At 41.9% G+C, this 25,986-nt stretch overlaps 2 protein-coding genes across 8 annotated transcripts in view; both read right to left on the bottom strand.

Moving 5' to 3' along the window:
• Positions 1-13,621, bottom strand: part of CERS3 (ceramide synthase 3) — a 40,873-nt gene extending 27,252 nt beyond the window's left edge. Inside the window, exons 1-2 of the mRNA XM_068203620.1 lie at positions 12,928-13,621; positions 11,834-11,977 (exon numbers count right to left, since the gene is read on the bottom strand). Coding sequence (XP_068059721.1) covers positions 11,834-11,838 — 5 coding nt within the window. The 5' untranslated portion in view covers positions 11,839-11,977; positions 12,928-13,621. The remainder of the gene's footprint in view (positions 1-11,833; positions 11,978-12,927) is intronic.
• Positions 13,622-14,643: 1,022 nt separating this feature from the next.
• Positions 14,644-25,858, bottom strand: LINS1 (lines homolog 1). 7 transcript variants are annotated; one of them, XM_068203612.1, is made up of 9 exons: positions 23,907-24,194; positions 23,426-23,566; positions 22,913-23,089; positions 21,450-21,984; positions 21,274-21,363; positions 20,283-20,424; positions 19,446-20,036; positions 16,541-16,721; positions 14,644-15,570 (listed from the first exon to the last, which is right to left on the bottom strand). In XM_068203612.1, the coding sequence occupies exons 4-9, from the start codon at positions 21,852-21,854 to the stop codon at positions 14,670-14,672; spliced, it is 2,310 nt and encodes a 769-aa protein (XP_068059713.1). In that variant the 5' UTR covers positions 21,855-21,984; positions 22,913-23,089; positions 23,426-23,566; positions 23,907-24,194; the 3' UTR covers positions 14,644-14,669. The 7 variants fall into 7 exon arrangements, with proteins under 7 accessions (XP_068059713.1, XP_068059712.1, XP_068059714.1 ...); XM_068203611.1 differs by lacking the exon at positions 23,907-24,194 and having other exon boundaries at positions 23,426-23,882; XM_068203615.1 differs by lacking the exon at positions 23,907-24,194 and having other exon boundaries at positions 15,405-15,570; positions 16,632-16,721; positions 23,426-23,894.
• Positions 25,859-25,986: the final 128 nt, after the last annotated feature.

Here is a 25,986-nt window from a genome sequence, read left to right as displayed (position 1 = left end):
GGAGGTGGGATTATAGCCCAGCAGAAGATAAAATAATAAAGCCAAATTTGGATCTGATATAAAGCAATACAGGGCCTTTGAAATGTGCACAGGGAGGTACCTGCTGCCTCCTCCCAGTCACTCACACTGCACTGCTGAGTACCTGGTCAAATCTCCTGCAACACTCATGTATTATCTATCATATTCTTACTAATGAGAACTGATCTTCCTGAGGCTGCCTTTATAAATTAAATATAAGTGGGAGTAAGAGTGGAAAAGAGATGAGAAGGTCCAGGGAGTGCCTCAATTCCATAGTAATGAGGACATTGTACTGATGAATTACTGCTGTCTAATATGCTAATGGAAATATACCCTGAATTTGCAAACACCTGTGCACAGGAACAAGTGGGAAAAAATTACAGTGCATAGAAAGCTTTTTCTGGGAATTGTGGGAAATAGTATAATTTAACTGTGACCAAAACCTAGATCAGGAACAAATGTCTAAAATAAGTCCTGGAAAGAAAAAAAATCACTTTGACTAAAGTATTTCATTCTTGTAAAAGCCTCTTTTTAATTTTTGCAGTCTACATTATATATTTAGAAATTGCTGTTCTCTCTTATTTATTTGTAAGGACTTTACAGTACAAACAGGTTATACATCCTATAAAATATCCTAATGATGAAGAAAAATAGAAGTTACTATAACATTTTCCATAAGGCTGAAACACATAATTTTTTCCATGATTTCTAGGAATAGTAAACTTGGAATAAATTATTTCATTGAAACATAGCCTTGATAGGAAACAGTTGAGCTGGGAGGATGATTTCAATCAAATCTTTATCTCATCAGAAGATCTCCCAGCAGTATCTCTGTACAGATCATGAGTTGAGTCAAGCCATGTCAAGGTCAGGCAGCACTTCAGCCCTTGCCGTGTTCTTCCAGGAAACACAGGGTTTTAGTTGTGCCTGTAGCTGGCTCAGGACACCATGCCCAGAGCATCCCAGACCTGGTCACAGCTTTAATTAACACTGGAGCCCATGTTGATTAACAGCCAAATAACCATTGCTGGTCCACACTGGGCTGTTTCCACTAGGCTTGGAGCAGGTTTGTGAAACAGTGACCTGCACCCATCAAACAGAGCTGGTTAACAGCACTGCAGACCCATTGACTGGCCAAGCACAGTAGCCAGAATTGAACTATTAATAACCCAGCCATTTAATCTTTTTAAATGCAGGAAGGGGACAGTAAAAACCTCCTCAATGAATTGTGTGTGTATAAGCAAATGCAAAAATAAAGGAGGGGGAAATCACAATTGTTCCTGAGAGACTTTATATGCCAAGTTCCAGCCTAGAGCAATGTTTTACTGCTGAATTATAAACTCCTGGAAGTGGGGATTTATGCTGGGGCTGCTAACAGACCCTAAACAGCAGCTTGCAGGCGCCATCCTAATGAAGCAGGGCTGTGAAACATGACATTTTGGGTCAGACAGAAAGGCTTGCAGACAATAGAAGACCAAGGGAGAGCCTTGTTACACAGTTCTGCTTCCTAACATATCTATATTTTTTAGCTAGACTGTGCACTGCAAGCTATCCCTAACTGTGATTGAAACAGGCCAGTCTGTTAAGGCACAGTGGAAGGAGCACTCACAGTTGCCTTGTGGCCAGATGGGCTGGGGCTGAACATGCACCCAAGACATTTAAACCTTAGAAAAGCCCAGTAGTGCATATTTTCTTATTGGATTCCTGGGATCTCACTAATTGATGGTTTTCTTCCACAGATGGATGCCTCACCATGTGATTACCTATTAAACTAGTTAATATAGCACTATTAAACTAAGCTCGTAAGAACATGCCTAATCTTAAAATGGAAGGGGATTCTGGGATTTGAGGTCTGATCCAGAGTTCACATATTTCAGGGGAAATCTTTCCTCACAATCGCTAAACAGATTAATCAAAAGGTGGGTTCTCTGAAACTCTTCCTTCTGTAATCCCTGTATTTGTACCAGGACTGGCCCATGGGGGTTAGACCATCCCCGAGGAACATTGCCCAAGTGATTCTGACAAAACCAATGATGAGATTGCAAATCTGTCTGCAGGCTGGTCTTAAGTTTCATTACCCTTAAACAGGATGTTTTCACTGCAGCAAACCAGGCAGCAGCATGGGGCAGCTCTGGCCAGCAGTGCCAATGCTGGGATCAGGCTGGAGATACTGGATTTCAGAAGTAGGTATTTTTTTACTTGCACAAACTGTCACAAGTTTTCTCCCCTGCAAATGCTGCTTTCAAAGAATAGGCAGCAGATGCAAAGGTCAAGCTTGGCCTGATTTGGGACCAGCTTTAACTAAAAACTTTAAGTCCTACCCAGCCTAAAGCTCCTATTGCTGAATGCTGAGCTCAGAGCTTCTCCTCACAGCCTGTGGAAGCACCAAGCAAGCAGGAGTGAGAAATCCAGCAGTGAGTGACTCATTCTGCCCAGCCTAGGGTGAAAAACCTCTGCTTCTTCCCAGATCCCTATCCACAGACCAGCACTGCCAGGAGCACTTCCACTGAAAAAAACTGGAATCCTTGCTCTGGAATGGGCTAGAAGTCAGTCAAAAATAAAGATATTTTTAAAAAAACTGAAGGTCCTATGCACCTCAGGGATTAAATACTCCCAGTAAAGAAATCAAATCACCTCTCTGCTACAGAAGGATCACCTCTGTAGCTTAATCTACTTTTAATGGGCTAGTGCAAAACAGGAAAATCAGGAATGATTACTTCAGGAACTGCATCCTTTATAATTACAGGAAAGCCCACACAGTTGGCAAGTACCAATGTGAAGTTGCTTTCAAAGTGCTGTTTCTTGGATCCTGGATATATTCAATAAAAAAAGATCTCATATTTTTAATAATATTAAGCAAAGAAAAAATAAAGGGGCAAATTTGAGGTTGACAAAAGCTGTGTGGCTGCATTTTGCAAAACAAATTCAGGAGCTGCTTTGAAGTGGAATTTCTGGCTGCCGCAGTCTGAGGAATTAATAAAAAGAAACCGAGCCAAAGCTTTGATTGTATTGTCTGTACAAAAGCTCTTGCTTGAAAACTGCATTTCCAAAGCCAGGACTAAGAGAAGGAGATATCCAGGTTTGCAGGATGTATTAGGAGGATTTCCTATCCTTATTTACTGAATAAATTACAAAACCCAATGGATAAACAACACAAACACGCGAGTGAATGTAACCTTAATTCTCTTAAGCATCCGCTTATTCTCCTCAGTGAGGCTCCAGAGGTGTAACAGGGAAAGACTGAAATCAGCAAAAAGCAAGAACATAATTCTCCTATTCCACTCATAATTTAGCAGAACTGGCAAAGCTGGTGCAGTTGGGAAAAATGAAGTCTCAGATATCAAAAGAGATAGCAAAGCTGTTCCAGGCTGTTCATCCTCAGCATGAAACGTGGTTTAAAAGAGCAAGTAAAGATCAGATCCACCGTATCACAGGCTTTGGTTTTGCTTAAGACTCAGCAATATTTCCAGGAGTTAACACACAAGTTTCAGCTGCAGATTTGTGTTCTGCTGCAGACTTTGTTTTTTTGACGTTGTGTGAAGAATCCCAACTGCATCTACCACCACGAAACAGCTGAGCAGAGATGGGTCCTGCACACTGACCCGTGGTTTGTGGAGGAAGGGACTGAAGGAAGCATGTTGGATTGATGCTGCCACCTCTTTGCATCCTGTCTTACCTTGTTTGTGCCAGTGGGAAAACAGGATTCCAGTGGAATTCTGCACAACCTGAGGCAGGGGTGGCTGACACCTCTCCCAGCCCGCACAGCAGCAGGGGCAGCACAGAATAAATGAGTTGCTGGACTCAGAGTTTCTTACAATGGAACCCCAAAATACTGAATTCAAACAGCTGAATTAAGATTGCTGTGAGACCTTTAACTTCACATTTACTCCCTGGCTTGTACAAATCTCAACTGTAAACACTTTAAGTGCCTCGTTACAGGGAAATTGCAGCATTTTACTTTTTACTGTCCTTTCACATTACCTTGTAACTTGGGCACTGTATTGAGCAGGCAAAAATAGCACTTTGAATAAATCTCAATTAAGGTGGCAAGTGAGTTTTTATTTTTCCCTGTTCTCTGAGAGGAAAACAAAACCACAAAAAAGTGAATCAGACTTCTCTGAAATAATTCATTTTCTGAGTGAAAGCCATCATGCTCTGTCTACTTAAAGGTAAATAATTTTTGAGCAGCTAAAATGGTTTTAGGTGACAGCAGGCTGCTGAGGAAAGTGAAATACAGTTCTCTCACTGTACAGTTACAGTGCAAACTATGTCCACTTTTAAGCTTTTAAAATCCATAACATGAACAGAGTGGAATAAAGAGCTATGAAATAACTCAAGTAACTGCAACAATTTTGAGATAAAAAGTAGTTGTTGGAAAACAACCTAACCCTATCCAAGCTAGAGGTTCTTAACAGAGGATTAATTCACAAAAAGTTTGAACAAACCTAAAGGAACAACACTTGTTGCTTTGAGAATTTAGTAACACTTATCAGAATGTAAAGAGAAATCTTCTCAATTAGGAGACTTTTCTTCAAATTTTTACTACTGGGGAAAGATGCAAAAAGGATTCTTTTTTTTTTTTTTTTTTGCAGCTTACGAAAGCTTTGTTTTAAATACAAACTTGAAGTCTAACTTAAAATGCTAAGCTACATAATGGAGATTTTACCAGAGCGTGTCACTTATTTAAGGTGAGAGTTAAGGGCAGAGAAGAATTGAGCAGCACAGGGGACACAGAGGTCAGGACAAGCAGTGGGAGCACAGAGCATGTGGAGGAAGCAGAAGAGTGAAAACCAGAGAGGAGACCTGAGGGTGGAGAGGCTCTTGCCTTTCCCACCTCCAGTGAATGACTCAAGGTTTTAAATTAGCCCTTGGAAGGCAGGAAAGGGACAGGATTGGTGCATTTGCACTCTGGAGAGCTCTGTTTGCTAGAGAACCTTCAGCCATGGTGTGCACCAGGGGCTCACACTTGGCCATCTATTGATCTCCACAGCACCCTGAGCCAGCAGCTGAGCCAAGCCAGCTGTGCACCCCCATTCCCTGGGGTTCCCAGCTCCCTCCTGGTTATCCCTCTGCAGTTCAACCTGCCCAGACATTCCCCACCCACAAAGACACCTGGAGGAGGAGCCAGAATGGAACTGGTCTTTCATTATTTCAGCCACTTTGCCATCCTTTTCATGTCCTAACAAATGCAAGGGAAATTTTCAGGTGAAGCACAGCTTCTTCATCAGCCGTGGCAGCCAGCTGAAGGGGTGAGCTAGGAAGGTAGTGAAAAATAGAAATACATTGCAACAATATGATTGGGGTTCTTCCCTCTGAATGTTGTGGCGTTACTATGAAATAACCCTCTCTGGCAGCTTGTTTAGGTGTGTTATTTATAGCACAAGCTTCTTCAGAGCTTCGAGAGATAAGTCTTATTAAAAAAACAAAGCACCAAACCTCTGTTAAACTGAATTTCTTAAAGGACTTTTTTTTTCTTAGCATTTTAATTAGAAAAAATTTAGAAGTAGCTTTTACAAACTACTCAGATTCAAGGATTTTTTTTCTCTTATATAATCACATCTAAATCATTAGTTAACATTTATTCCTGTTAAGAAAATTTCCTCCCAGTTCAGAAAGAAGTGCTGTTACAAGCACTTCACAGGATAGTGGTACAAAAAGTAGAAAGGCAAAGCTACTACTGTAACCTGTATTGTGTTTTTTCTTTCAACAGAAAGCAGTTCTCATAGGTTGGAATGCTTAGTGGCAAAATATAAAATCTTATTAATGTCATTCCATTCTTTATCTGAAGACAACTCATAGGAGTTACTCTACTCTTCCCATATAAAACAATGTTAAACACCAGCACATGCTCACAAATCAGAACAAAGGCTGATGTGAGGACAGGGGGGAAAAACCCAACAAAATGGACCAGGGCAGGAAAAAAGGACAGAAAAAGGAACTCTTACCTTTCAGAGGTTGTAGTCAGAGACCACAAACACATTAGCAGGAAAGAGGCATCACACTCACTACTCTGACCGAGGTAAACACGCCCTATCTCCAGAACCCTTTCAAATTCTTCTGAGACCCACCCAGCAAAGCTGCACTTCAAGATTTCTGACTGAAGGCAATCCTGATGTCATCCACATCACCCCGTGAAACTCAGCAGCAGCAGTGCCACTGCCTTCCCTGCTCCTTTCAACACAGCAGATGAAGAAATGTTTGAAGTCACGTGGCTTCTGTTTGCACGATGAGAATTTGTCTCACCGTAAATTGCTCCACACACACACGGGAGGATGCTGAGCCTGCTGAAAAGGGAGCACCAAAAACATCACTTCACTCTGACAGGTTTTAGATGAACTTTGAATAAAGTTAGACAAAGGTTTCTACTCCTATTGAGCACTCTCAGCAGTATTTCCTGCCTCAATCTACTGATGAATGTTTTACAAGTGCTCCAGCTCCTCAGAAGATCTAAAATGGAACTTCTGAAATTCTTGAAGCAGAAGAAAGCACACACTGAATGTGTGTTTGGTTAGAGATACCATAGAAACATGGCAGTTTTACTTAACCTGATTGTTAATTTCTTTTCTAATTCCATGACTAAGGAATCAAGGAACTGAAAGTCATTCCTCAGCAGCTCTCCGCAGTTTCAAATAATAACAGCCTTCAGAAGTGCTGGCATTACTTTGCATTCTGGTGGACACATTAATGTGGAGAAGAGAACCTCACAGAGGAGCCAGGAGCAGAGAACCTTTTATTAGCCTTTTCTTCCTGCTTGCAGTCAGCAAACAGCAACCCAGGAAATGGGACCAGACTTGTCAGAGTTGAGCCAAAGCTCCATCTCAGCCAGCACTCTGTTAGAAGGGAGCCAGGAGCAGATGGCTGTGGGAGAGCACAAAAGTGGAAGAAACACAGAATAGTAACTGGTAAGGCCTCAGTACTTTGGGGCTCCAAGACTTCTTAAACCACAGAAGGCATCTATGGGAATAACAGGGGAGAGGTTCCCTCCTGCAGGCCTTCCTTCCCACAACCCCTTTGGAGCATATTGAAACTTCCATCTGAATCCATAAGCCTGCCATGAAAGAAGATGTGACCCAGGCAATATTTGGAACCTCTTCATTTATTTCCCCTCATGAGAAAATCATGGGCTTCTTCATACAGCATTTAATTTTAGGTATTCTGTCTTGCAGCTATTGCAAGTCTTTGGTCCTTCCATAGAACTGGGAGCAGTATTCAATAACCTGATGCACCAGAGAAACATTAAACATGAAAGTATTTCAGAAAAGATTATGCCTTGGCTGCTGCTTTAAATATCTCCAAACTTTCCCACATCTGAATGAACCACTACTGTGAACCAAGCAGAAGATTTAGGAACTCTCTGCCAATTAGGAAAGCCTAGAGCAAGCTGATTCATACATCACTTGGCCAATGCTGGGCCAGGAATGGAAGAGGTAATTGGCAGCAACACCTTTCTTATGCTTAAAACCACAATTTCTTCACTGTTACAACAGATTGCAAAAAAAAAAAAAGTTTGGTTGACTGGAGTAAACATGGGACTGCTACAAAAAAAAAAAAGAACACATGTTTTTACACCTTTTTGAGCAGCATTTGTTAGGCTGGCACCACCTACATAGGATACTATTATAAGATTAAAGATATTCTGTGGCAAATAACAAGCTAATCATACCCCCTTGATTAAAGTGCCCACTGACCTTACAATTATCTCTGCACCTCCATAGTGCTTATCCTTCAGGAGTCTTACATTTGAATGCTGAAAAAAAAAAAAAATCAAACCAAAAAATACCTTAGTCTGCACGTCTCACTGAGGAAAGTAAAAATTTAAAAGTTTAAGGGCTAGTATTCCTTACTTGCAGCATAATATCTACTCATTCATTGGACACTTTAATGTAACTAAATACAATAATATAAGAAAATATAGCAAGATAATGGAGACATGCATTTGACTCTATTTTACATATCACTGGGAATTATGTATAAGTTCCCAGTAAAAAAAAGTATTACAACAAAGTAAGAAAAATTCACTTCTTTCAGAAAATGTCACAAAATGTGCCTCTTTCTTTTCCAGCCAGCTGAATTCATGTAATAAGTTACAGTGAAGCCACGCAGTGGGTGTGAGCTTTCAGCTGAGGTTCCAAGCAGTTACATAAGAGAGTTTATAGTGTTAGTAAACTTTCTCACCAGAGAAAACCCTCCTGGCAAATCTCTGAGATTGTCTTAAATCTTAACCTTCTAGAATGAGAGCTGTTTTGTATGGTGGCACCTGCAGAGGGAGAAGAAAAAAACCAAAACCCCAAAAACCCTAAGGGTTTCTTTTGCTTCCCTCAATATAAAAAAAAAAATTAAATCCTGGAAGTAATGTGGGGAGCCAAAAACCAATGTTCTAAATATATTGTTTGTTAGTTCCTAACAATTTTTGCTACCTGACTGTCTCGATGGCAGTGTTAATCAAATCTCAGTCATATGTATACATGGAGGAAAAGTAAGAATCAGTTTGATCTAATAATCATTTGCCCTCTGAATTCTCTCTTCAAGGATATGAAACCCATCTCCTTGCCATCAAGAATTCCTTCAAGATTAAAGTAAAATCCTTGACATTCCTGTTCTTTCTTCTCCTCAAGAATCAACAAAAGCCTGAAAATGAATCATTCCAAGTGACATGTCACGGTATCATAATTCAAAACCTTGCAATCTGTAGTTTAAAAGCTAAGATCCTTCTTTTCACAGGAATTCACACCTTCTCCTAATATGCCAGCCTTTCCTTACATAAAGGGAATGAAAAAGTCTCAAAAAGCTTTTTCCTCAAGATGTTTCTTCCTAGTATGACCTGATTCGTAATCCAGATCCTTACAGGGAGAGGTTCGCTAAGGAGAGGCTCGTTAGTAATTAATTAGTAATGCCATCTGTCATAAATAAAGACTAACTACCTGATTTTGAATGCAGCAACCATTAAGGCAATAGATATTTATCATCCACAAATGCCACTGCAGGAGCAAATGAGGAGAATTTGAACACACAGGTTGAAATCTTCAAAACAATTAAATATTTTGGAAGTATTGTTTCAGAACTTGATTCCCATGAATTTTAGCCAGAAAGAAAATTCATTACTTTGAGAATCTGGGCTTTAATAAGGAGGAAGATGACTTGGATGAAGTGGGTGAAGAGAGGATGTCAGGAGCAGTAGTAGAAGGATAGTCAGTGAAGGGAAGGAACACACTCTACTGCTGGTCCACTCTGCCATAGGCTTTGGATATGCCTTAGGAAAAAAGGCTCCAGGAAAAGACATTACCTGGGGACTGCCTTCCAAACAATTTCTCTCACACACTCAACCACCAAGGCCAGGAACACCACAATTATGCTCTCTTGCAACCCCCTGGCTGTATTCCATTTCAATTCTGAACATACCCTGTATCAATAAGCCTCCTGGACAGGAATTAAGAATCCTCTCCTATGCAGGGGCACAGAAATGTGATTTGCTGCAGAGTTCATCTGCTTACAGTTTGGTTGTGACATTCTTTATGCAAAATCCTAATTGTTTTGTCTTTAAATTTTCTTGGTGAGAAGGCTTTTTTTTCCTTTCCCTTGATTTAGCATCAACTTGTCTATACTTGTCAAAATCCCTTTTCTGCTAACCAGAAACACCAGAAAAGACAAATATAACTGCTTATCTGTATAAGGAACTTCCACCAAGTTTGTTCCAGTACATTTGCAAAGGCAAAAGTCACGTTTTCCTCTCCACCTACAGCACTGCCAATTCACCCAAACAACACTCCTGTGTGCTGCCACTATCTGAAAATGCAGGAGAATAATTCACACAATCTTCTGGCTGCAACAATAAGAGATTTAACAATTCAGTCAACTCAGAGAGGTTCTTAATCCATTTCCAAGAATTTAGGAATAACATAGGATTAAAAAAAAAGAATCCTTGGAGCTGGAAGCACTGGTTTAACAGTATGCAAAGAAACCTTAACAATTTGTAACCCTTGCATGTAAAATAATGCTGCAAACATTGTTTGATTACATTGCTGGGCGACTCTTGGAGCATCAATCTTTATGCACCCACAGAAAACATAAAATATGAGCATTTTCTTGGTGAAACAAAGACAATTCCTTTGATGCTTCACACTCAGCAATTCCCACTTATGCATCAGCTCTAAGTGACAATTACAGAAAATAGTGGCATCACACTGGTCAGTGATTTTAGCTGAGGTGAAGAAACTCTCCTTTAGAGGGATCAATGCTCTGTTGAAGGTGACCAAGTACTGGATTCTCCCTTGAGGAGATAAATAATTTTCTAAAAAATTTGGTTGAGTTTGGTATTTGCTGCTTAATGGGTCTTTGCCTGACTTTCACAGTAGCTGTAATGGTGTCAGCAGAAAGGCATGAATTTCATGAAGAATATAAATCTTATCAAGGAAGCCAAGTACTAGAGGTAAATGTCCAGAAAGCAATAATTTCTGTTTCTGTTAAAGCCCTGCATGAAAGATCTGTAGTGACAAAGTCACTCCAAGACCTGACAAATCCTGGAAGGTGACACTTGAAGATAAAGCTTTTTCCTTTCCAGCAAGGAAAGAAATAGGGACATAGGATTTTGTCATTTATCTTTTTTACTTAATCAATATACATTCCTTTGCAAAACAGACTTCAACTTATTATTCATGTATTAATACGTGGCTATTACTTCCTCAAATGCTAAGGGCATTTGGAATGTGTTTGGAGCTCCACAGAAAATATTAATTTTTAACTCTCAAGAACTAGGATGAGATGGGGTAAATACTTGGACAACTCCACTCAGCAGCTACAATTCCTAACAATTTCAGAATATGGACCTGCAAACCTTCCCTACAAACTTTAAGGAAGCCAACATTCAGCAGTGCTCACTTTAGAGGTTGCTTGCGCTATTTTTTCTAACCATTCACATTTTCTTTTTTCAAATCTCCCTAAAAGGACACTGCTGATTGGCAAAACTCATGTTTTGCAGTACAGGGAAAGTAGAAATCAGAAATAACTATGGATATTTTAATTCTCCATGCAAGATTTTTACCATAAAATATATTTTATTCCTTCCATTCATGATGTAACCCAGCAGCAAGCCAGCTGGTCCATTAAAGGGCATCTCTGTCAGTTATCAGCAATAAACTCATTTACACAACAGTTAAGAAGGTAATGACTTAGAAAAGCTTAAGTCCCTGAGGTATTTCTCAAGGAAGTCCAGGTTCCATGCCTGCTGTGGAGGTAGGGACAGTAAAAGACTGCCTGCCATCCATTCTGACACACAACTGGCTTCTAACAAGTTTTCAGAGTGAACCAGGCAGCCCAGAAGGGTTGAACAAAATACAACAAGAATTTACAAACTCATTAGGATAACGCTAAGGGAAAACACACTGAAGTAACATTGCTATGACCACAGTATATTCACTCCTACTGACACTGTGATAAATCTCTGATACTGACTTCAGAAAGCATCCCAGACTGACTCTGGAAGAAGTACAAACAAAGCTTATCCTACAGTGATAAACCAGGGAACAACCAAGGCTCCCTATTCCCAGCTTTACAAGGGTACTGCAAGTATACAGGTTCCCAAGGTTGGTTTTTATTCTTGCATTACAGGATTAAAACCTGTACTACAAGTCTTAAAAGCAGAATGGAAAGCAGCCATAAAAATACTGGAAAAAATCCAGTTTGAAGAACCACAATCATGGAACCACCTGGATTCAGTTGTAGCTGGAATCAAGCTCTACAAACATTCGGTTAAAAAGTTAAAAAAATGTTCTTTTTAAAAAGCACATCCTCTAAGCAACTTCTGGTGCTAACTGCTTACCTCATTAAAGCTTAACTTATTCTATTGATGTTGAAGGTAAACTCCACCAAACAACTGCATTAATGGCAAACTGTGAACATTTCAGGAGGAATCCTCAGATAGAAAACTGTGTCCACACAGGTCACCTGATTGTTCTGTGTCTTGCTTTGAAATAATACAAGAAAAGTTGACAGTTATCAATACCCAAAGGTAAGGCCCATTGATCTGGTAATCACTGACCCAATTCCCAAGTTCTAACTTAACATGGGTACCAGGTTCTGCAGCTGAATTATTTTGTTCTAGGACATGAAGTAACAGCTGTGCCTAAAAACTTTTTATCATCGAAAAAAACCCAACCAAAACCTAACCAAACCACTTTCTACACTCACCAACTGATTGAAACACTAATTCTTTAGCAAGGTGCTTTTTTTGTGGTTGCATTTCTCAATACAGCCAAAGAAGTCCAACCCACCTTCATGGTTCACCCTCAACTTGTGTGCAATAAAAAAGCCTCGACTCATCAATTTAACTCCATCTCAGGTCATAAATGGTAAAATACCAACACATTAAGGTATCTAGTTGCCAGATACAAACTATGTTTACCCACTTTTATAACTAAAGCATTCTGAGAATTAAAACAATGGCTTTCTGAGAAGGGAAACAACTTCTAATACTTCTAATAACCAGGTGAGCACACAATCAGCCTCAAGCCTGTAAGAATTAAATACAATTGGACTGCAGGTGGATTTGCCGTATTTAAAAAAATCAGGTTATGGGCAAGTACATTTCTTGCTACATTCTACACTCTGTTCTGAGATGTCTAAATTCTTTATAAAAGCTTACATAGTTGTAGTAATTGCTGACAAATAAGACTAAGACTTATTCAAAATCACCACACCATTCTACCTTTCCCACTTAGCTTATCAAATTAGTGTCAGAGATTGCTGCAATTTAGACACTTCCAACTGGCAAAGTGTAGATCAAGAAACGCTGAACAATCCTATGTTCAGTGCAAACAGTGGAATTACTCAATTAAAATAAACTAGTCAGCAAAGGTTTGATTAGAAAAGGAGAGAGGACAGTGGAAAGGATTTCACCGAAATACAAGAACCTACCTACTTTGAAAACTGTGAACTTGAGAAACTCTTGCTCAACCACCTCGCCCATGGCACTTCCTGTGTTTGAACTGAAAAGGTCCCAAGTTGTCTGGAGCTGCATCTCTGAACACGCCCAGAGGGATTTTAGTCCTGACAGAAATGAGCAACTCAGCAGCTACAGCATAACTGGGCTCAAACAAAGAGAAGCCAGGCACGTTGCTGCCCTAGACAACTCCAGGGTTAGTTCTTAATTACAGCAACTGCGGGCATGAATGGAAAGGTTTCCATTCCTTGACATTCCCACTCACCCCTCTGCACAACAGCTGACTTGATCTCAGGAAGAAACCATGGTACAGCAAACACCCAGAATATTCAGATCTCCTTCATGCCTGTGAAGAGGATCACTCCTTCCTACCTAAAATACTGCTGTCATCCTGAAGGAGTAAGACTGAGGTCCAAACCTCCCTGTCTGTGAATTCATACCATTCCAGTGGCACTGGAGAGCACTGGAACTGCCAGCTAAAGGATCCCATAAGCTACACCGTTTTCTTCCTCTTTCAGTTGCATTGATTCACCAGTCAGGGCTAAAGACTAATCTAGAAGATAGCCACAGAGATTTGAAGGTCAGCAACCTGCTCCAGAGACTGCTCATCTTAGTTCAGTATCTATTTTAATTTAACACTAAATTTTTATTCAAAGGCAAGAGAGCACTTACTTGTTCTCAGTGAGAACAGAGCACTTACCTTCAAGAGAAGATCCTAAAAGGAAAGCTGCTTTGCACAGCTCTGAAGAGGTCTGAGGTTTTTCCAGTGCTCCTGTTGTCAGTACTTTCCCAGCGCCTAACCCTTGGCAGATCATTAGAAGCTGCAGGTTAAATGCAGCAGCATCAGGTGCTTTCCTGCTAAGTGCACACTGCCTTGGATCCTGCTCTGAACTTGCTCCCCCAGGCAAATTCTCAGACACTCACTTTTCCGGTTATTCAAATTACATCTAATAAAAGATATAAGTATAATAATTTAACATCTTCAATATCCTTCTCACTGCACTGGAGTCACTTACTAATTCTTTTTGATTTAAATTTATTAAATATACATCCTAGATTCATAGGAAATGCATGATGGATGCAAAAAATTCTGTTGGAATGTCACTTCGGCATCACCTAAGCTAAATTAAAGATCTAATGCTCAACTAAAATTTTCCATAGACAATATATGCTTTAATTTCACATCTACTTTTTCTTTTAATTAAAGGAACATAGACATCTGGAGGTCCACTTTGAGCAATGCACCAATGCAGAACACACAGGATAAACAGTAAACTATCCTCAGCTACATTATTTTATTTAACCCAACTTCTAAGCAGTCAAGAGTTGCATTAACTTTGCCCTAAGTCCATAAACCACTAGCAATCTGGCAATGAACTCAGAAATAGAATGACATTAAGTACAATCGACAATACTTTATATATTTTTGAAATGCTTTCATATGAGTTATTTATTACAAAACGTTGAATATCCAACAACTAATCCTTATATACTGATACATTGACATACACACCATGAATGAGCTTAGGACCCTCAGGTCATGGATCATATCACTGGATGTAATTCCAGATTTTAGGGTGCCAACCAAATCCACGTTCACCCTGCCTGAGGTTAAATGCACTGACTAGTGCAAGAGGCATGAGCTTTAGAAGTCACTGATCTCATGGAAATATTCCCTGCTGAACTTGTTAAAAAAAACCCACAAGAGCACTTTGGATTATTGTAGATTCATGGATTTACTCATCTTCTCAACGTGGCTCAGCAGTTTCAACAACGCAGATGGATTATATGGGAAAAGATTTCTTCTCTGCAACCTAGAGATAGCCTCTTGCAGCTCTTCCAAACACTTTGTTGATTTGTAAAGCATTACTCTTAGGGGAGCAATGTTATCTGGAGATGCCATACGAGTCCAACAGGATGAGGTAGGAGATCTCTTCGGTTTCGGAGGCGATACTTCAGAGGTGCGTGGATTCCGGTCATCATCTCTACAGCTGCAACCAGTTTCCCTCCTCCTCACCTCACCCTCATTGTGTGAAGGCAATTGTTTTGTGTTTACCAAGCACTCTTTTCCATCTGATTCCACCTCCGAGTCCTCTGAGCTGTCATAATTAACCAGGCTTTGAAGAGAACCGAGCAGGGACACGCTATCAGTGCCAGTCAGTGAGTCAGCCTGGCTCCACTCTGCAGCCTCATTATCACCCTGCTGTGCTGTAAACACCGGGCAGTTGTGAGAAGGAGCCAAAGACATCGGAGTCTGTGGTTCTGCTGCACAAACAGCATTTTGCAAACTCTCCCCACTCACCCAGCTTTGCTTTTCTCGGTGGGGTGGCTTGACAGAACAAACTGGATGGAAAGTGCTGTGCCTGGTATCGAAATGGTTACAGACATCTACAAACTGATGCCACTCCTTCCCAAGAAGCTTTAAGTACCTGACCAGGTACTCCAGAAAGCAAGTTTCTGATGAAATCAGAAAATCTAGAAGTACTGTGGAATCAAATGCAATCTTTTCCAGAAAAAATAGAAAGATACAATGTGGGTTATATCCACCTGCATGCACAAGGAACTTCCAGGATTCCTCCTCTCTTTGGCTTAGGTTATCAGCAGCATCACACCGTAACCTGAAAAGTAAGCCAGGAAATAATTTAATGGAAACTTACAAATTTTTTTAAAGCAGCAATAGCCAGAAGATGGATTCTTGCTCTTTTTAATTTTGTGAAAAAAAGTAAGAACAAAAGGAGAAGTTTTTGTATCAGAATGAGAAAGAATGAAGGCAGGTGGGGCCAGGAGATTGGAGAGCTCGGGAAGACAAAGCACTTAAAGAAGGCCTTAAAGAGCACTCCTTAGGAAACCTTCTGCAATAAACAAAGTTACTTACAGGACATAGACTGTACTTTAATATAAATATGAAACAATCTTATTTCAGTATTTTTGCTAACATGAATTCAAACTAACTTTCAAAATGTTACACACACTGGAAGAGAAGCCTGCTTGTAGCTGTGTCTAAGAATTGTGTGTGTCTAAGGTATTACTTGCATTATCTTCCCACTTGAAGCTTGAGAGCCTTGTACAAATCAGCATAATATCTTGTCTGGTAATTTAAACAACAATGAAGCATTGTACATGCAGGACAAATCCATGAAGAACACTTTTCAGTTGTTAGCAAGATCCATTTTTATCAAGTAGCTGGAATTCCCATAGGGCCAATCCTTATAAACTCTGCCAGAAGTACCTGAATTATTGAATTCTAATATCCCATTCTTGTCAAACCTTCAGTGTTGTAAGGAAGCAATCTTGCTTTTTATCTGTCTAACCACTGTTTTAGATATGAAGTCAATTATCCTGAATTACAGGATATGATAAATTATTTAGTAGGAAACTTTCACAACTCCTGTTTCCATCCAAAAAAGACTTAAATTATCAGCTCTTACACCACACATTATTGCATCATCCTGAGGGTTGGGAGGGGGAGGGTTTAAATTATTAAAAAATAATTTTCCTTCCAACAAAAGCAACCAATGGGAACATCACAGTAACCTCACTGAAGTACAATTCTTCATAGTTCTGTCAGAAATAAAAAAGTACACTGACCTATCAAATTTTAAATAGATAAGTAATAAAGTTTTAGCAGCTTCCCACATGTCATCATCTTGCTCCATGAAAACCAAGGAGAGCCATTCACAGTGATGCACAACTGGGTGAGACTGTGGGGAAGGCTTTACATGACTCCTGCAGAACGTCAACAGCTGGGACATGGAGCTCTCCAATTCTCCTGAAAAAGAATTCACCATGAACTTTGTTATATATTTTTATTGCCAAACAACACACACTCTTTATTTTTTAAATTAACAGTGCGTAACAGTTTATGAATGCAGTTCTTTCCTTAGCTCAATTGATTTATCACAGCATCAAATTTTATAGATTAGTTCTTGCTGGTTTAGTGCAGTAGCTTACTCATAAAAATCACTTTGTATTCATCAGATAGAGAGACTCTTTCCCTTAAGTCAAAAACTTATACCTTCAATACTAATGAGATACTACAGAGCAGTTTCTGATGTAAAACCCCACACACTCAATGTTTAGAAAATAGAGAATTTTCCTGCAACACTGAAATCAGTTTTATTTACTGCATCTCTAAGTAATTTTCCTTAATATTTGACTTTAAGATTTGTTTTTCCTCCCAGCAAATAATAATTCTCTATAAATCCCTAATAATAATTCCCTATAAATTCTTCCCTATAAATCTGGAAATGACTCTCAAAATTGAAATTAATTAAAGTTAAGCCACTCTAATTCATGCTAATGACGAGATCAAGCAGCTTCCCGGAAGGAAATTAGCATAATAAAGCATTTAGGTGCTTGCTTTAAACACTTCCTGTAATGTCACTAAAATAAGGAAGTACCATTCCTTTCAGATTGAAATTCCTCTTGACAGTTCGGGTGTTTGAATCTAATTAAAAAACTCATTTTTGTGTCCTGAATCTGGAAAAGAAAGGAGAATGTTTTTCTTTGAGAAAGAATTTTCATAGAGACATCTAAAATGGATATAGCCTACATTTTTTCTTTTCACTTGTTCTTACACAATCTCAGTCTCCATACATTTTTCAGAAGGTGGATCACAAGTAAAATATTCTTTACAAATACTTAAAAATCTTTAAGAATGCAATCTGGAAAAAGTTTCACAAGCTGTCTTATGGAAGTCGTAGCTCTTTCGCATGGATGAATTAAAAATTGATTTCAGGCTTGCTACCTAGCATAGAAATATAAAAAGTAAAATAATATTTATGTCTAGAACTTCTACTAAAATGCCTCAATGTATTTAAAGTGCTGTAAAATTTCACCCTTGTTTAAAAAGAAACAGAAATTACTTTTGGCCACATAATCAATAAATACAGGAATGCCCATTCTCACTGGTGTCTGACTAGAAACACTGCTTCTGAACTGCTTTTCCATTTTGCTCCATGAGGGCTGTGACCCAGGGACAGCACAGTGCTTTGATCATAGAATCTGCACATCCACATTCATACAGCATCAGATGCACACCAGGTGCTCTCCTGGGAAAGGGCAGGTGGGAAGATGGGATTCCAGGGAGGTCTCTGGGGCAAAAAGCCTTACCCTGGTGCTCCCTTAGAGCGAGGGAGAAGGCACTCCCTGGCTCCCAGTGAGACCCAGCACCACGGCCTCTCCCGTGGGGAACGCGGCTTCCACGACATTCCCGGCCGTGCCACTGCTGCCCATGGCACTGCCCTGGCACTGCAGCAGCTCTGCCCTTCTCCTGCCCAGCCCAGCCCCTCGGCACTGCCCTGGCACTGCAGCAGCTCTACCCTTCTCCTGCCCAGCCCAGCCCCTCGGCACTGCCCTGGCACTGCAGCAGCCCTGCCCTTCTCCTGCCCAGCCCAGCCCCTCGGCACGGCCCTGGCACTGCAACAGCTCTGCCCTTCTCCTGCCCAGCCCAGCCCCTCGGCACTGCCCTGGCACTGCAACAGCTCTGCCCTTCTCCTGCCCAGCCCAGCCCCTCGGCACTGCCCTGGCACTGACTGCAGCAGCTCTGCCCTTCTCCTGCCCAGCCCAGCCCCTCGGCACTGCCCTGGCACTGCAGCAGCTCTGCCCTTCTCCTGCCCAGCCCAGCCCCTCAGCACTGCCCTGGCACTGCAACAGCTCTGCCCTTCTCCTGCCCAGCCCAGCCCCTCGGCACTGCCCTGGCACTGCAGCAGCTCTGCCCTTCTCCTGCCCAGCCCAGCCCCTCACTACAACAAACCAGCCCAGGGAGCAGATGTGGGAGGAATGCTCAGAGCTGGTAATTGGAAGGGCCAGACCTGTCAGCTGGGGTGAAGAACACAACCATTTACATAAGGAGGATGTGGAGCTGCTGGAGCGAGTCCAGAGGAGACCATAGAGATGCTCTGCGACCAGGCTGGGAGAACTGGGGGTGATCACCTGCAGAAGAGAAGGCTCCAGGGAGACCTTAGAGCCCCTTCCAGTGCGTAAAGGTGCTCCAAAAGAGCCGGAGAGGGACTTTGGACAAGGGCCTGGAGGGAGAGAACAAGGGGCAATGGCTTCCCACTGCCAGATGGCAGGGTTAGATTGGATACTTGGAAGAAATTCTTCTCTGAGAGGCTGGTGAGGCCCTGGCACAGGGCCCAGGGAAGTTGTGGCTGCCCCATCCCCGAAGTGTCCAGGACAGGTTGGACAAGGCTTGGAGCAAGCTGGTCTAATGGAAAGTATCACTGCCATGGCAGGGGTTGGATTTCAATCCCAAATGCAGCGGTTTCAAGCCCAACATATTGCAGGGCTAAGGATTTGATAAAATGCAAGGAGACATCTAATGAGGCAGGACACAGCAACAGCAGTTTCTTGGGTGGGTCTTCTCCTTCCTCCCTCCCACCACCACTAATTTAGCTGAAATCTATTTACAGTCTTAATGAGCTGTGACTACTAAATCTGAAAGCTCTGAAACTCTTGCTGTTTAAAGAACAAAATTTAAATGGACTGTTACCTTTGATTTCTGCTTCTGTTGCAGAGTTGTGAATCTTGAATTCCAGTGCTTTAAGCACAACCAGACTTAAGGCTCTGAGAACAGTTTGGTCAGAACCAACTTGAGAATCATGTCCAGGAGCAGCTTCACTGCTTCCAAAGTAGCTGGACTTTCCAGTGAGTGGGATCTGATTAAGCCAAGTCAAATTCACAACCTGCAGAACAACATTACTCAGTGCAAGCATATCCTCACACAAAGATGGGGTTTGTAAGAACAGCGATCCACCTTTAGCATCTTCTCTGGACTTGTAAAGGACACATTTTTTAAGGAGCAAAATTAATTTCTTCTTGATTACATAAGGAACTGATGAGCTAATAACATTGAGGACATAAGAAACTTTCAAAAATAAAATTCTCTGGCACCTGAGCGGTAATTCCAGTTCAATTCTGGAAGCCAAAAGTGCTTCAAGCAGATCTATAAAACTGATCAGATTGTTTGTAGCTTCGGAATAAGGTGAGGTGTAGTGGTGACTGTCAAAATGATGGAGCAGGATGGCATTATAAAATCCCTCAAGCACTGCATCAAGAGGAGCCAACAACTTCTTCAGATGACCTATGGCAACAAGAGGCACACTATTGACCTGCAGTGTAACAGATAAATCAGTAAATAAGAAATTAATCGGTGTTGTGACTACTGTCAGCATAGAAATATGTCCAAACCACTACATTTTAACAGCGCTTCGTCACCCCCTGCATAAGGAAGGGAAGGGCTGTCCTGGAGCTATTCCCCAGGAATTCCGGGTGAGCTGCTCCTCCTGGCGGCCCCCGCGTGTCGGTACCGCCGCAGCATCGCCGGTACCTGCTCGGGCTGCGGGCGCGTCCTTCAGCGTCTCCTTGAGAATCGCTGCCAGAGTCCACAGGCAATCGGCCAGCCGCGCATTCCCGGGGAATCCCAACAGCGCGTCCAGGCTAAAGCTCAGCCACGGGGCATTCAAGGCGTCCTAAGAAAAAGAATTCAAAAACCAATCACGTATGCTCTCAGTTGTTATGCAAATTACATTAAATCATAACACAATTATTTCAAATTGTATATTAAAAAGATTCAAATGTAGGCACAGACAAAACACAGGTAGCAACAATGTCTGTCCTGGGCCATTAATTAGGTCTTTAATTACAAACATGTAGCAACATATGCATGCAATAGAAATTATCTGTATGTTCCAAAGAGGGAAAACCAAACCTCCTAATGTCATGTGACCTACCCAAAATCAGATAATTCTGTAGACAGACCAGATCTGAATTCACAATTCCCAGACAACTTGATGAGAAATATTACAAACATAATTACGAAATAAATCTGTGTTCATGATGCTGCTATGGAGACTGCAATACATATTCACTAAATATACAGCAAATTAAAAAAACTCAAGTAATTGGGTTATTCAAACAACAGCATACACCAAAGCATTTTATTAACTTCCAAGAGGTTATTATTTATTTTTATCTACTGCATCACCCAACAGATACCAAGGAACTCTAAAACTGATAGTCTAGATCATGGCTTTTTAATATCTGTATTGCAACCTTAAAGAGATTATTGTAATCTACACCCACTTTACCTTAAATGAGTTTCATAAAATTCCAGATTTTTATATATAAAGACACTCCACAGTTCTGTTACACATCAGACCTCCTTGCCTTCCATACTCCATGCTCCTCCTAACACAGCTGACAAAGTTTCTCAGAAAATACAAGCACTAGAAAAACTTGGCTGTATAGTCAAATGGAACAACCTGCAGGCACAGGTTCACTAATCCATTTTCTGAGCTGTGAAGTGATGCCACACTCACCTCTTTCTTCAGCTGGAAATACACAAGAGATGCTAAACTTTGTGAGGCCATGTGAGATAACAGCCGATCATCAGAACCGAGCAGGTGAATCTGGAGACAGGTAAAAAAGGAAAAATATCTAAGGCACATCCCTTTTTATTTTTCCTCCTTTTCTAAAAGTATCTTTCAGAAGTTACCAATTTTGAGTCAATTTTTGCCTCCTTCAGAAGAAGAACAAAGATTTCATAGTACTTCAGTCTCGTGTGGAGTTCAGTTTCCTGGGACTCTGCTTTGGCCACCATCATTTTGATCAAGGTGAGCTGGAGCAGCATCACCTCTCGTGGGCAGAACGAGGAGCTCATGTTTGCAAAGCTGTTGGATAAATCATCTGTTGCAGGGACATCATCTGACAAATCAGTGTCCTGATGGCTCCCAACACCACCAGCAGTAGATGGCAGAGGCTGCTGATGACAGGATTCATCTCTTCCTGGTGGCTGCTCCACACACAGATTAATTAAAGAGGAATAATGATGGCTTTCCCTTGCTAGGGGAATGCCTGCCAGGACGTCCTTATACATCTGCTGCAGGAGAGAGATCTTCATTATGAGATCGTGCAATATTCCAGAAAATGCTGTGTGGCTTCCCTGATTATTCACTGCAAATCAGCTTCCAAGTTACTTTCATCCAGTAGGAGAAACAGAAGCACCACTGGACATTTCTCTTCTAAGTTACCTGTAAATAAAACATTCTGCTGTTACTTTGCAAGCAACTAGAAAATATAAAGGAACAACACATTTTTAGAGTTAATGCTACCACTATTAAGATTGTTTTGAAAATGCAAATTCAGCGGCACAAAACTGTCTCAGTGAGACATTAAAATGAAAAATTACCATGCTGGGAAGAAGTTCACAGTTCCAGTATTATATTACCGAAACCAAAGTTCATTAGCTGGAATTAACAAACCCAAAGATGATTATTATTAGGGGCTACTTCTAAAGATATGAGAACTTGCATTAAATCTTTCTCTACATTGCTAAACTACTAGAACCTAAATTCTTTTGTGACAGATGCCTCCAAAAACAGGCATAAAATTTCAGCTGCAAATTTTCCTCTGAACTGGAAATGCTCATTGCGCCACTGAGGCTGGAACTGGAAACAGCTCTCAAAAAAAACGGAAGCCAAAGGAAGGACAAGTCTTGACTTCTGCTGCACACCGGCTCAAGGTGGGCTGACCTCAAGGCACAGTGATTAAGAAGATGAAAATTAAAGAATATTTTAGAATCAGAGTGCAAAATTTATGAAGAGCCAATAAAAACATTCAGAAAGGCAAAAAATTAAGTCTTTATCCCTATGTCAATGGAAAACATCTTTCAATCACAGCACTGGAATATTTGCTACAGCTTAAAATGAAGAGCTACTAAGAATTCCAATCTCTGCATCAAGTGTGAGCACCTAAGCCCTCACAATTTTCTGTCCAGTATGTAAATGGCCAGACAGATACCCCATCTTCTCAGAAAAACAAAAAATCCTTAAGAACATCAGGGTTTCTTTTTCACCTACATTAACAATGATACTCATCTGTAATATTTATCTTTTTAGAGCAGTTTTAACATGCTCTCTTAACCAGACCTCTTTTAATTAAAACCAACAAACTTATTACTTGTATCTATGGTGAAGTTAGGAGTGGACCCAAAGTTGATTATAGTTTTCATACTTTGCATACTTTTTGGATCCCCATTTCTAAGTCTGGCATAAATCAACCAGGTAGAATTCCAGGCAGAATCCTGCAGCCATCCACCTGTAGTTGGCTTTTACTTAAATACTGCATTTCTCCTTTCTTACCAAGGAAGAAAATCATTCAGTCTTCCAACCAGCAAGAAATTCTAAAGATCTTCCCATCTATGTATCAGCTTTACCTGCATTTGTCACTAGACCAAGTATTTTAAATTACTACTTCTTTTTAGCAGAACAGCAGAAAATAATGAAATTGTAAAAGTCAGTATATGAGGCATTTCTGTTGTAGATAATAATCTTCACAAGTTTTAAAAACATCAAGCATTGAAAATTACACCTTCATTTTTACAACCTGATTTTATCATTGCACCTGAAGCACGTATTGACAAAATGGCCTCCCAAAGGCACAAAGGATTAGAGGTAGACCAAGATGTGCAACCCTGACTCATCACTTCTCCCACCATCAGGAAGTATTTCCTTCAGAAAAGAAACTAAAATTTGAGAGCATGAAGTTGCCTGCAGGAGCAATCTACAATTCCCTCTGGTGTGGTATTTTTAAAGGCACTCAGCAAGGGCTGACCTGAAAACTCCAAAATGTTACAGCATATTCCTCACCTGATAGAAGCAAGAACCCTTCCCCCATCCTTTCCCATACTCTACATTTTGCTGGATGTTAAGAATAAATCTAGTTTATCAGGCAATAAATTCCCCTCTTCATTTGCAGAATCTTTTCAGAATTCTACTTAAGGTGGAAATTTATGACCTGAAACCTAGTAAAATTTCTTCAGAAATCACTCTGAATATTTTATATAGCTATTGTTCCTATCCTTGAGCTTTATTTCTTCCTAAATGAATACCTAATAAAGTAAAATCATCTCAACACATTTACTCCTGTTTCTGAGATCAGCTTGAATTATCACCTTTTGTGGTAGATGAAGAGATCTCATGCACAAATTCACACGATCCAGCAAGGTGGTTAAGGCAGAAGAGATTCAGAACTTTTCTAGGACACCCACTGGGAGATTTCACCTTCACCTCACGACTTGGCTGTGCCTTCCTGGATCCTCCCAGAACACATTTGTGTTCCACCATTAATTTGCAAACTTCACAAAAGCATCTCTAAGATATGTCTCACTCACACATGACAACCGCTCACAAATGTAAGTCATTGAAGGAAATGAAAAGTGAGGGGGCTTATTTTGAAGGCATTTACTTAAAAGAGGGAGAAGATATCAGAAAAGGACTAAATTTGAGACACAGCATGAGAGTGAAAAGCTCAAAGCTGAAGAGTAAAGAAAAGCAGTGACAAACTCCAACCCTTAATTGTATTATTTATCTGAGTTACTCATGACAGCATCTAAAAACCAATTAAGGCAACGCCTCACAGAACCAGACTCCTGCAAAAACAACAGTGAACAGTTCTAAAAACCTTATATATAGACTGATCACGTAAAAGATGGAAAGGAATACTACACAGGAAGTAAGAAACAAACAAAAAAGGGGGTTTTGTATGTTACTTTCATGATTAATAATGCTTTAAAATCAAAACCAAAGTCAAGTGGAGCTGCAAACAGAATGAGGGAAGAAACTTATGCCTCCCCACTTATAGCTCTGAGTTATAGTTAAAAACAAAACAAAAAAAAAAAAAAAAGGAAAATGTGCTATCAACAATGTTAGTTCAGTAAAATTAGGAAGAAATTGTTCCCTGCAAGGGGGGTGAGGCCCTGGCACAGGGTGCCCAGAGCAGCTGTGGCTGCCCCTGGATCCCTGGCAGTGCCCAAGGCCAGGCTGGATGGGGCTTGGAGCAGCCTGGGACAGTAGGTGTCCCTGCCATGGCAGGGGATGGAATGAGACGAGCTTTAAGGCCCTTTTTTTCTAGAAAAAATTATCCAAAAGCCCATCCTATTTTCGTTATAAAATTAAATCTGATAAAGCTAAATGAAACCTCAGTCCGTGACTTTTGGGTATGAATCTGAAGGCTCTGGATCTCCTTACAATTAAATTATCATAGCATTTAAGGACTACAATAGACTTTGGACTCCTTGCACCTGCAGTGACTTCGTACGCTCATCTCTCGATAAATAAGCTCCTGCTCAGTGCTGAAACACTGAAAACGCCTCTAAATACGTGTCACTTCCCTCCAGAGTTTGCAAAGAACCTGAGCCGTGCAATCCCCGTTCACCGTGACACCGCAGCACGCCGGATGCTTTGGCTGCATTTCTGCCGAGCGCCTTTAGTCCCGGCCGGCAGGAGCGGACCCGGACCCGCCTCACCGGCCGCAGCTCGCACTGCCGGCGCCGGGCGCTGCTCGGACCCCGCGACACTCGGGGCCGACAGAGCTGCCGCTCCTCCAGAGCCCCCGCAGCCCCGTCCTGCTGGACTGCGGGCGGCCGAGGCCTCCACCAGCGGGGCTTCCCGGCCCCAAATCCGCACGCAGCCGGCGACCCTTCCTCATCCCGCCCGGCTCCCCCTCAGCCCCTCCGGGCTCCCCCTCAGCCCCTCCCGCCACCGCCTCGCTCCCCAGGGCCCCGCCCCCTGCAATCAAACCACGCCCACACAGCAACAGCCCCGCCCCTACCGGTCCGGCCCCGCCTCTTGCCTCCCGCCCCCCGCCCGCACACCCGCGGCCCCGCTTAGTCACCCCGAGCGGCGGAGCGCACGGGCCCGTCCCCGCCCCGCCGCCCGGCGGCCGCTGCCAGGCAACGCTCGCCACTCACCCGCCCCCGGAGGACCGCGAGGCCCAAACTCCGCTCCGTCACAGCGCCGAAACCGCCGCGGCCGCCCCCTGTCGCAAACCCACCCCCCCCCCCCCAATTCCTCCGCGGCTTTACGGCAGCGGGGCGGAGCCGCGGGGCGGGGCCGCCGTCAGCCCGGCGGCCAATGGGGCGCGGCGGCGGCGCGCGGGCGGGGGCGGGCCCGCCGTCAGCCCGGCGGCCAATGGCGGCGCGGCGGCGGCGCGCGGGCGGGGGCGGGGCCGGCGCGGCGGGCGCGGATTGGCCG

Source organism: Anomalospiza imberbis, chromosome 13, assembly GCF_031753505.1.
Source record: "Anomalospiza imberbis isolate Cuckoo-Finch-1a 21T00152 chromosome 13, ASM3175350v1, whole genome shotgun sequence".
In the NCBI taxonomy this organism is placed as follows: domain Eukaryota; kingdom Metazoa; phylum Chordata; class Aves; order Passeriformes; family Viduidae; genus Anomalospiza; species Anomalospiza imberbis.
The sequence above is the reverse complement of the archived record's forward strand: the minus strand, read 5'-3'. Positions and strand labels throughout refer to the sequence as shown.

What these genes read in the sequence shown, in the direction of transcription:
- LINS1 (XM_068203613.1), bottom strand. Translation starts at nt 21,854, where the DNA reads ATGAAGATCTCTCTCCTGCAGCAGATGTATAAGGACGTCCTGGCAGGC. An exon ending in ATTTCCAGCTGAAGAAAGAG is followed by an intron (nt 20,425 to 21,273) that starts GTGAGTGTGGCA and finishes TCTTTTTCTTAG; the next exon opens with GACGCCTTGAATGCCCCGTG. An exon ending in CGCGCCCGCAGCCCGAGCAG is followed by an intron (nt 20,037 to 20,282) that starts GTACCGGCGATG and finishes TTGTTGCCATAG; the next exon opens with GTCATCTGAAGAAGTTGTTG.